Source organism: Diceros bicornis, chromosome 23 (assembly GCF_020826845.1).
Source record: "Diceros bicornis minor isolate mBicDic1 chromosome 23, mDicBic1.mat.cur, whole genome shotgun sequence".
Taxonomy (NCBI): Eukaryota; Metazoa; Chordata; class Mammalia; order Perissodactyla; family Rhinocerotidae; genus Diceros; species Diceros bicornis.
Window position 1 is genome coordinate 32243236 of NC_080762.1, and position 11765 is coordinate 32255000.

Consider the following 11765-nt stretch of genomic DNA (forward strand, 5'->3'; position numbering starts at 1 on the left):
GCCTAGTATATCCGGTTTTCCATCACCCAAGTCAGAGCATAATGTCATGTTTGAGGAGCATTTTGTTTCAGTTTAGATTTGCAGGGGGATATTGAGGAATTCTCAAGTGACAAAGGAAGATGTAAATTAGAATTGTGTAATAATTTATCCTCATTATTTAATATAGGTACAATTTTTTTTTTCCACAATAAGGGAAGAGTGACAGTAGTTCACCAAATATTACAGGATAGTACAATTAGCTCAGGCGAGAAAACCACAAGAGCTCAAATCTCAAACTATTGCTCAGAACCTAACTTAACACACATCTATAGAGTAGGGTACTAAATCTCTTCTTAATCTGCTCCCCCTTAGGTAAACGCAAAAGTCACATGTACAATCCTTCCAAGACACCTTTATGGGTCTCCAAGATTCTAACATGCCTTCTTCTGGGTCTCTTCTCTAATTCCTCCTCCCTTCCCTCATGGTAGAAAAATTGCAATAAAGGCTTGCAAAGAAAAGGTGAACATATTCACTCCCCAGGTCCCATAGAATATATATTTTTTCAACTTTTACTCAGAGACACAAACAAAAGCCCAGATTTACCCCACCAGACTTCTCTGAGAAAGGAAAAAAACCTTCTTCATCCTGCTACATAACAATTCTTATGCATACCTATCAGGTGACCTCCAGAAATGGGGTCAGAAATGAAGATGTAATTAGATTATTTACTCTCAGTAAATCTCTGTTGAAAAAAGCTTTAAACACAATCCGAGTAAATAATTTAAAAGAAGTAAGAATGTGGTCAGCAGATTTATCATCATTTCATGCCTCCATCTGATATTTCGTGGAGCCTGGGTTTCAGAAAAGAAAGGTGGCCACACTAATATGAAAGAAATGGAAGTAGATGCAATCAGTTAATAACTATTGATGTCAATGATGAAGGGATTATTTAAATTTCAAATTAAATTAACTCGTCTGCACATTAGAAACTCCAGAGAAGGTTATAAAAAACTCAGACACTTGGGATCCCACCTCAAGATATTTTTAATTTCTTGGCCTAGAGAGGGGTCTGCACCTCAGTATTCTCTAAGAGCTCTCCCAAGTGATTCTAATGCTCTAATGCACAGAAAGGTTCAGACTACTGACCTAAACAAATGGATATTTTAAAGATGTTTAAAACTTAGTGGATGACATACTCAAATAAGACAAAGTAATTACTCTGTCCCTTGGAAAAGGAAAATTGATGTGAAAATCAAGACTATCTTATTTATCAAAGTGATATGATTGCCTGTCCTGGACAAGACCATATTTCCATGTGACATACATGCTATCCAGCCTTACTGGTGGCAGCACAGCCACATCTCTTACAACTTTGGTAGATAAAACATAGGCCCCATAAGTTGAAGCAGTGCTTTAACTAGGGATCCTGATAAAATAGACAGTATCGCAGACTTTGCTGAGCTCTGGTCTGGAATTTACAATGGATACACAAGGAGGTACAACTTATCAACAAACCAAAAAGTTCAGTCACAAAAAACTTTGATGCCAATATATCTATGCTCATGTTAATATTTCATTTTTAAATTAGTTTCTACGCACAGAGACAGTATTCCCCATGGGGGACCTAAAGCTGAAATTGAGACCTTGTTTTTTCCTAAATTACTGAGGAGAAAAGGAGGATGGCCTTACTAAGCATAAATTGACTCCAAGTAAAGAAAAATGACCCGAAAACAAAGCTATGTGGCAGGTTAGTGACACAGGGCAACTCTTACATGAACAAATATTTAAGAAATAATCCTTGTAGTTATTGAAGTACCATAAAGAATTTCTAAGTATCATATTGTCAAAGAAACCCTTCTGGATAGTGGTGGAAAATGATTAGAATCTGTGTCACAGTCAATATGGTATACATTGAAAGACATACCCAATTTCTATTCGTGTGTCAACAAATAATTATTGAACATTTTCTTTGTGACGACAATATATAACTTGGAATTTGTTATATAAAATATAAAAGGCATTTAAAGAATAAGACCTAGAGATCTAATGCACAGCATAGTGATTATAGTCAACAATACTGTATTATAAACTTCAAAGTTGCTAAGAGTCTACACCTTAAGTGTTCTTACCACAAAAAAGAAATGGTAATTATGTGATATGGTAGAGGTTTTAGCCAACACTATGGTAGTAATCATATTTCAATATATAAATGTATCAAGTCAATGCATTTTACACCTTAAACTTACACAAGGTTATATGTCAATTATATCTCAATAAAAATTAAATAAAATAAAATTCCAAAATAAGTTTAGATGCCCTTTCTCATATTTGAAAACTATTTTAGGTCAATTTTCTGCATAGGCAAAATGGAACTTTCAAAATGTTTTACCACTGATATAGCAAGAGGAAAATAACCCTTCATTTCGGAAAACACTTTTCAATATGAAAAGTACACGATAGATGCCATTTTGAGAATTTACTTTTCTAATGCATAAATCTCTTCATAGTAAATACATTATACTTGCATTACCACTTCTGTTCTAAATAAAAACGACAAACAAAAATTATGTTTTGCAGAAATTTTAAAAATATGAGAAATGTCTAATGAATGGTATGGTTCTAAATTCATTTATTAAATAGATGTAGTAAACTGCCAGATTTCTACATTCTATCCCTCAGCTCAAAAATGACTTATGTTCTTTTGGTATTTAAGAATCAAAAATCACTCAAGCTTTCAAAAAATCATTACAGGCATGCCACAAGAGCAATTCAGGCTTAAAAACCTATACTGTCACCTCAGCATAATTTAATTTTAGAAGACCACTGAACTGATAAGCTCAGAATAAGCAGCAGAGTATAAAGAACATGTTATAGCTGTATCTGCCTCAATGGCATAAGGCAAATGCTTAGAAACTTAATATGATCAAACTGTTGAGGTCATGTGGGTGAGCCAAAATGACTAATGCACTTAGCTCTTCTGAGTAATGATGGTTATCCCATGATATCTTTGGCTATTACTTTTATTGTTGATACTATGAGTTCGTTGGTTATTGCTTTCATAATTAATAAGTCACTTAACCTCTCCATGGCCCAGTTTCCTCATCTGTTAAATGAGCATAATGATAATTGCTTCCTACTTTCCTTATGGGTTGCTGTGAAGATTAATGAGCTGTACTTTGAGTTTTCCTAAAGAGGGGACTATGCATAAAGAATACAAAACAAGTCTTTGTTGCTAGATATCAAAGACAAAACTCCCCCCTCAAGATGAATTAATCCACTTGCTTGCATTCCCAACACCATAACCTACAATTCCAAATAAATTGACTTTTAACCCAAGATTACAAAATGGAAAGGCCATAGAGGGCTAGATATTTTGAAGAAATCTTTTAGCTCTCTACAGAATCGCAAAATTTTGAAAATAATCACATTCTAACTAAAACCCATAGGTGTTCCATCAGTAAATGCAACATTCATTGTGTTAATAGATAACTGTACAGAATTTGGTAAAAGAAGTGAGTTGCTGCCATAAAGAAAACCTAAATACTTAGGGCACACATAGCAAATGACAATGAAATCATTAGAGGTGGCTAGGAAAATGAGAATCTGTGGATATAAGGGGAAATAATATTTTTAAAGTATGTCTTGTAGTAACTTGGAAGATAGAAAATGCACTAATAATCTTTTGGACTTGGATAAATAAATATCCAGACAAAACGACAAAATATTCAAGGTATCAGTTGTTTACTTTTAGCGACATAGGATAAGACAGCACAAGAAAGAGACAGAATATTAACAATAAGAACAACCACAAAGAGGAGGAGGAGGAGGAAGAAGAAATAATTTAAAAGAACTGGGTAGTTTGCAAACAGAATTTAGAGGTGATATAGAGGAGTTAGAACTTGCTTGGATGGGTAATAAAAGTGTTTCTAATCTTCAGTGTCTTAAGCCAGTAAAAGTTCTCAAAATTGTTTCAACATGGCGTCAGCCCTTAAATAAAGATCAAATTAAGCATGTTGCCTTGAGGTACTTTCTTAAGATCTCTGAAAAAGCTAAATCAGTGGCTTGTAGATTTTCTCCTCCGGATCAAGAGTTTCTAGCCCAAAGTAGCAATGATTAAGTTTAGAGAGTGGGCAGCACCTCTTAAAAGAGAACTGTGGGTGTGGTTTTTAGATTACAGACAGACTCAACTGGATACATTTAAAGGCCACAAAGGTTTAGCAGAAATGGTATTGCAAAAGCACTGTCACCCTCATGAGTAGAAATGGAATCTGTTCAAAATATTGACAAGCCTCTGGGCCTCCGAATTTCTATGAGTAGGATAGCTGACTTGTAACTTAAAGAAAGGTTTATGTTTCATGCCACTAAGAGTTTTTGGTTGCTTGTTAAGAAACATTATTATGGCAATTGATGACTAATAAAGCCCAAACCATATGCAAAGTCTGTGCTGGGGACTAGATCCAAGTGTGAATATAGATATTCATAGATCCAAGTGTGAATATAGATATGAATATAGACAGATATCCATAGATATCCATGAATAGAGATCCAAGTGTGAATATAGACCCCTGTCCCCCTGCTGCAGTGTGGTGTGGAAACAGAGGAACCAAGCAAATACAGTTTGTGGTGATAGGTTAATGATAACTGAAGTCAAAAGCGATCAGAGAATATAAAGAAAGAGTACCTTTCCCAGACTGGGTAGATTTGGATAGAGGAAGGATCAGAAAAATTTGCCTGGAATAATTAAAGTATGAATTAGGGTCTAAGGAATAAAGAAAATATAACCAATTAGATTGGTAGGGGAGGACAGGGATGGAAAAAAAAAGCATAACAGGCATTGGAGAAGGAGGTGCATTATGTACTTGTGATACAACACGGGACTAAAATCTAACCTGTTTGGCTGGAGTTTGGAAAGTGAGAGCAAGAGGCTAAAAAATAAGAAGCCAGACCATGTTGTCTTGTAAACCTGCTAAGGAGCTAGGTTCTTATCCTAAAGCAAATGGAAGAGGGTAGCTTTGGAAGGCTTTAAGTCACTCTGGTAGCAGCATAGAGAACAACAGGGACAAAATTGGGAAAAAGAAAAGTTAGATGGTTACTGCAAAACCCTGGATAGAGATGACACTAGTCTGAACCAGGTTAGTAGTGGGCCGGCCCCGTGGCTTAGCGGTTAAGTGCGCGCGCTCCGCTGCCGACGGCCCGGGTTAGGATCCTGGGCACGCACCAACGCACCGCTTCTCCGGCCATGCTGAGGCCGCGTCCCACATACAGCAACTAGAAGGATGTGCAGCTATGACATACAACTATCTACTGGGGCTTTGGGGGAAAAATAAATACATAAAAATTTAAAAAAAAATTTTTGAACCAGGTTAGCAGTAAAGGAAACAGAAAGATATATAGGAGGCAGAGTGGACAGGTGTTGGGAGGTGCCTGGAGATGTAGGGTATATGTCTAAGATTTAACACAATTCCTGCCACATAAGAGACGATCAGTAAGTATTTATTGAATAAAAACTTGATATTGTACAACTGAACATCCATATGATATGATTGAGCACATAGGATGCATGGTGAAACTGGTTAAAGCAGGACATCATAATCATTGGGTTAAAAAAAGTTAAAACTAAGAATGAATATTTTTTTATATTATGTATTTTTTAAAGTTCCTTTTACCTACGATTTGGCATAAATTCCCCAAAGAATTGTTAATGCACCTCAATATACTATCTCAAAATACAGTCTAGAAAAGAGCTTCTAAAAACTGCCCCAAAGATTTATTTCATTTATCAAATTAAAATTCCTTTTTCAGGACAACAATAATCAGAAGTTCATAATGAAGCCATTTAAATTAGATAAACATGGTGTGATCTCTTTTTCAATCTATTTAAAAATTATTTATCCACTTGTGGGTCATGGAAACATAATTTACTTGACTATGTTTAAAATCATTCTAAATTCTGAATTTTTAAAATTAGCCATGTATTCTAGCAATGCTAATATATAACACCTATCCAGCTTTTACTAGGTGCTTAGCATGTCACGTAGAGCTCTTCACTTCATATTCAAAAAATATTGTGAGACTGGTCCTGTTAGTCATTCCAATTCAGAGATGAAGAATCAGAGGATTAGAAGGGCAAGTTTCTTATCTAAATATAGCCGATAGGTGGTGGAGCCAGGAATTAAGCTCAGATTTCTCTGATTCCACAGTTTTTTCCACTCCTAACTACTATTCTAAATTGTAGACTCTATGTTCTCTGGAGTATTAAGTGATTTACATTAGATATTTGATACCATTTAAATGTCTTTTTAATATGCAGCAGAATTTTTTTTTTTTTTTTGTGAGGAGGACCAGCCCTGAGCTAACATCCAATGCCAATCCTCCTCCCTTTTTGCTGAGGAAGACTGGCCCTGGGCTAACATCCATGCCCATCTTCCTCTACTTTATATGGGACGCCGCCACAGCATGGCTTACCAAGCGGTGCGTTGGTGCGCACCCGGGATCCGAACCGGCGAACCCCGGGCCGCCGCAGCAGAACGTGCGCACTTAACCACTTGCGCCACCGGGCTGGCCCCGCAGAATTTTTTTTTTAATAAGCATAAAAGAGGACATGTATCTCCTTTCATCCCATCTTTTTTGGAAGAAGAGACTTATATTAGTACACATTGCAAAGCCAGAGATTCCACGTAGACCAAGCCCAGAGAGAGAATTTGTAGAAATTAGAGAACCTGAGTCATGGGTTGCATAGAAACAAAGTGATTCAGCATCATTTTGTAAAACACACGACTCACTCTGACAATATAGGGATTCTCAGAAGAGATCTTAACACCTACAGGCTCTAGTTGAGTTCTTTTGAGCATGTAATCTATATGTATTCATTCTCCTAATCTTTATACTTCAGGGAGAAAAGAAAGTGCTTGCTGCTTGGTAACATTTTGTGTAATATTCAGCCCTGGGGCGAGATTTCAGTTCTACTACAACAAGTTCCCAGATTCCTAGGAGGTTTTGACTCCTCCTTTATTGTTTTCCAATAAAATCCCTGGGCCCTCAACTATTTTATTATCTAAATATGATTAAGATCATATTGGTGATGCCATACAGTTTTCTACTATTTATGTGGAATAACAACAAAGAACCACCATCTGCTCAATTTTGAGTTATTTTGCCAGTTAATGGCTTTACATCTATCCCTGGGAAGAATGAGTGTGGAGTGTAATGCCTGCAGGAGAAAAGAAGAAAGAGATCTTCTTGAGATCAGCTCAATGAACAGAGTCAAGCATCTTCTTTGGAAAAGGAATTATCTAATGTTGCAGAATGGCTATAAAACTCTGTGTTTTTACAATACTGAGGACTTACCCCCTTTAAGGCTAGGTATCTTGAGCCAGCTCTTCTTGCTTGTAGTAACAAAACTATATCGTTCTTTAAAATAACTTTCTGGAACTGAGCATTCCAGAACAATCATCTAACAGCAGGGTCTTGTTAAATTAGTAAAAACAAGATGGAAATTCCTTTAGAAATCAATGCCTTAAGGGTGCTTCCTAGAGTGTTTGTATACATTGCTGTTAATTAAGAAATAAAAGAATGGTATCAAATTTAAATAGACTACACACAATAGTCCCTAGTTCACCCTAGAGTTGCAAAATGCGCATGCAATTGCTTCACTTCCAGATTTCTAGGGAATTTTTTTTTTTAATTCCATATCCATGGGTGGTATAAGCATGTAGTTTAACGAGCCAAAATATGAGGTTGAAATTAGTATCATTCAGGGCTTCACTAAAATAGCTAAAGGAAAATCAACATTTAATGTATCCTTTAAAATTCTTTTTTTTTTTCTAATTTCAACAGTAAGAATTCAGCAGGTGATAAAGTTTTTAACATAAGGTAATTGTCAACTTAGTGATTATCACTGTGTGGTTTTTATTGTGACTAGTATACATTCCAGAGAGCTTCAATTATACAGAAAGAAAGTTTGTGCTGTTAGAAACAGAAAGTTGTTTCATGTCAATTTCCTCTGGGTGCTAGAGGCATCCTTGTGTGAGAGAGAGAAAAACAAGAGATGAAAGAGTAAAAAGAAAAGTCAGCAGCAAGGGAAAGGGAAGGTAGGCAAAAATGACACTGCAGAGAGCAAGTGAACTAAAAAAAAAAGAAGATGAAAAAGAAAGAACTGAAGATGGGAAAAACAAAAAAGGGGTAAAATAAGCTTAAAGATGAGAAAAAAAGAGAATTTTTTCAAATTCAAAGCTCATGGTATATAACAGCTTTGAAACTTAAGATATTTGTCTTCTGAAAAATAAAAATGAAATTAAAACTCTGAAGTATTCGTGAAATAGAAATAATCACTTCTAGTATCAAATCACTTGCATTAGGTACTTTGTGTGATTTTACAAACTCAACTTCAAAAGTCCTTTGGATTTTATAATAATTTAAATGCATCACATATTGACTCCCTGCAAAGTTATTGACACTGACAATGTGCATTTAGCATTTTCAACAGCTGATTTCTTTAAAAAAAAAGTTTCATAAGAAAAGGAATCTCTATTAATTCTAAATATTCAATTGGAGAAAATTGATCAATTGCAATTAGTATAGTCAAATAGCACCATACTGATCATAATGCTTTGCTCATACTTGGTTATTCAATAAATTTGATTAAATAATAATGATTTTCCAATTAAATGTAAAATATGCATCCAAGTTTTAATCTAGCCATATGAGATACTTTGAAAATAATTAAATTTTAAGAATTATATAGATTTGACTAAACAATCAAATCCATCTCATTCTTTGGATATTTGGTGTCCTCCAGAACTCCAGAAAAAGAAGCTGATTTAGTTTTGTAAGAGCTTTTACAAAGAAAATTACATAATTATTTGGCAAAATTGCTGTTTTAAGTCACATAAAACCTCATTCTACGATTGTTGATTTAGTCTTCTGTATCTCCAACTAAACTATAATCTCCTTGAAAGTAAGAACTAGATGTTATTTGCTCTAGAATACCCAACGTGTAGTGCAATTTCTGGTATTCAATAGGTACTTGATAAATGTTTGATGAAAGAATTTATTTTATAGCTTGAGTCACTTATTTAAAAAAAAATCTACCACTTCTACTGAACATTTGAACTGCAAATTGCATTTGTGTAACCAGTGAAGAAAAAAAAATCCAATGCTTAAAAATTTGCCCAACCTACAAAGAATATAAAAATACTTGGTAAAATACGAAAGGAGTTACGAAGTGATACTGACTCGCTAACGTGGAATCTCCCCATTTGGTCTACTCTGGGCCAGTGACATCAGCTGTAGTAAGAAGAGAGGAACAATAAGGAGGAGGGCAAGGCACTCTATAAACCTGCAACTTGGCACAAGCACACTTTCCATTTAAATGTTCCACAGAACTGTCCCACTGGAAACCATTGCAAGTTCAGCGGGGTGGCCCATTTTCAGAATCTATGCCTCCCAAAATATTAGATGGATAGATGTATAGATATCAAGAACTGTTTCTGCTTGTTTATACCAGCCCTTATTTCCCTTCTTTTTCAGTAGGCTTCTGAACAAGTAAACCTTGTCTCATCTTAACAGAAAGAAGTGTATGTATGGAAAATATTCTTACATGTAATCATTCTGTTCTTCTGGAAATAATCAAGCCTTGTAGAGTCTGAATCTACTACTGTTCAATTTTTAATAAATATATTAATCTCCTTTTACAGTCAAAGATAAAACCTTGTTGGGGGAAAAAAATGTTACCTTTGGGCAGATTCTCCTCCAAACAAAAAATGGAATAGTTGTAAAGCAAAACTCTTTGCCATTTGCATGTATTAAAATGTTCTGCCCTGATGGCCATATATTAAGTTATTTACCTCTCCATCCCCTGAGGTATATGCTATTCATTATTCTGCACAAATAATGGTATTGCTACATCCTTATATTCACTAACAGAGAGAGGTTTGTTTGCAGTCTATCATTTAATACATAAATTTAGATAACCAGTAGGACTTACCTTGAAAAACGTCATGGTTGCGCCATCCTCCACTGCACCGTACTCTATCTTGGTTTGTTTAGCTAAATCATCAGCAGAGTCAATAGGGGATTCCATGCGCTCCACTGTTAGAAAGGCTGCTAAGTTAGCAGTATACGAAGAAATGATGATAAGTGTGAAAAACCACCAAATGCCTCCCACTATCCTGGTGGAGAGTGCTTTGGGCATGAGCTCAGAACCTAATAGAGATTGGGGGAAAAAGGTGAAACGAATACAGAGAATTTGATCAGCAGTCAGGTACTTTTGGTCACGGTGGCAGAACGGAATCATTGTGTAATAAAAGCTTAAATCATAGATTTACATGTTTTTTTAGTAAGCAAGCAACAACCATTGGGAAAGCAGAGGCTAATTTCAGATAACAGGCAGTCTCCGAGGACTCTGTATTTAAGTCTAGAGGCGGGAGACTCAAGTTCTACCTGAGTCAGTGCAAAGGAACAAATATTACTGAGTGAATAACCTTTATAAAAATAGCATTAGAAGGGAGAAAAAAATATCTCCAGTTTATAAACCACATGTATAGTCTTTCATATTCTTGTTAGTTATGTGGGTTTTAGAAGAAATGATCTAACATACATTCTGATCCATTTCTTAACAAGCTTTATGTGAAGTTTCATTTCTCATGTGCGTAAAGCTCAGAAATCTTGTCTATCTTGCCATTTAAAAAAGTAATGTTCTATAAAAATACAGTAATTTCAATTACTTACATTCCTTGAGATGTGGGGTTTTAGTCCAGTTTTTATTTTAAAATAAGGCAGTAAATTATTTCTTTATATATAAACAAATGTCTCCCATCCCTATAGTTAGCCTCAATGAGGGAAATCAAAATAAGAATAAATAGTTAAGTTGTCACAAATTTATTTTTACACATACACAAAAATTTCATAAGTATATTTATAATACACATGGCTGGAGTTGCCTGCTCATGGTATTAATAAGAGAATGGGATCCAAGAATTACATTTCACTTTTGATTATTATTAATTTTAATTAATTTACAGTATAAAAGAAAATTCTAACAATTTTAAAATGGAGTCATAGTTTTAATACATTATTTACATTATATACATTATAGCCTTAATGTTGAAATGAATATATATCAGCATGTGTGATTTTTTTATAAGAAAAGTATACTGAGTTTATGGATATATATAATATATTACTATTCACTTTTAATCATTTTGAATCTATAATCAAGAAAGCTTTGGCTACAAATTACTTAATTTTAATAGGGTTTGAGTAAAATGGAATGAAGCAAAGATGGACTCCATTTGCTGATTTCTTTTATAGTCGTATCTTTAATATAATCACTGATGCAGTAAGGTAACTCATCTTTAGATGGAATGAAAAATAAACAAATTATTCATGTTAACATTGAAAAGAAGTAGTATCATGACTATATCAAAACAGCCCATCTTACGCTGCAGTTCATCTTACCCTTGCAATTTGAAACAAACAAAATTTTAAAAGCAGACAGACTTGGACATGACAGCCAACTCCAGCTCCAGACTCTGCCTACCACTCTGTAAGGAAAAAAACAGAAAAGTACCTTTCTGATGTAGTTGCTCCTAGGCCCTGTCAGACACACACTCGGACACCGAAACACTAAAATACTCCCAAGATGATCAGCAGCTTTGCTGCCCACTCTACATGTTTTTTTTTTTTTTTGAACACCACCACCAATAAAGTCAAACAAGACTGGGAAAGAAAAGAACAGTGGAGACACTCGACAAAAACGGCCCAATTACCACAAGTTCATATCTTAC

At 34.9% G+C, this 11765-nt stretch overlaps 1 protein-coding gene across 4 annotated transcripts in view; it reads right to left on the reverse strand.

The window, feature by feature from the left end:
- The window catches only part of GRIK2 (glutamate ionotropic receptor kainate type subunit 2), a 654115-nt gene that overhangs the window by 113997 nt on the left and 528353 nt on the right, over positions 1–11765 (reverse strand). For 3 of the 4 annotated variants that reach the window (XM_058566570.1, XM_058566566.1, XM_058566567.1), the window contains exon 13: positions 9965–10182. In XM_058566570.1, coding sequence (XP_058422553.1) covers positions 9965–10182 — 218 coding nt within the window. Of the gene's footprint in view, positions 1–9964; positions 10183–11765 lie in introns of those variants that run through there. The other variant, XM_058566568.1, reaches the window with a different exon arrangement.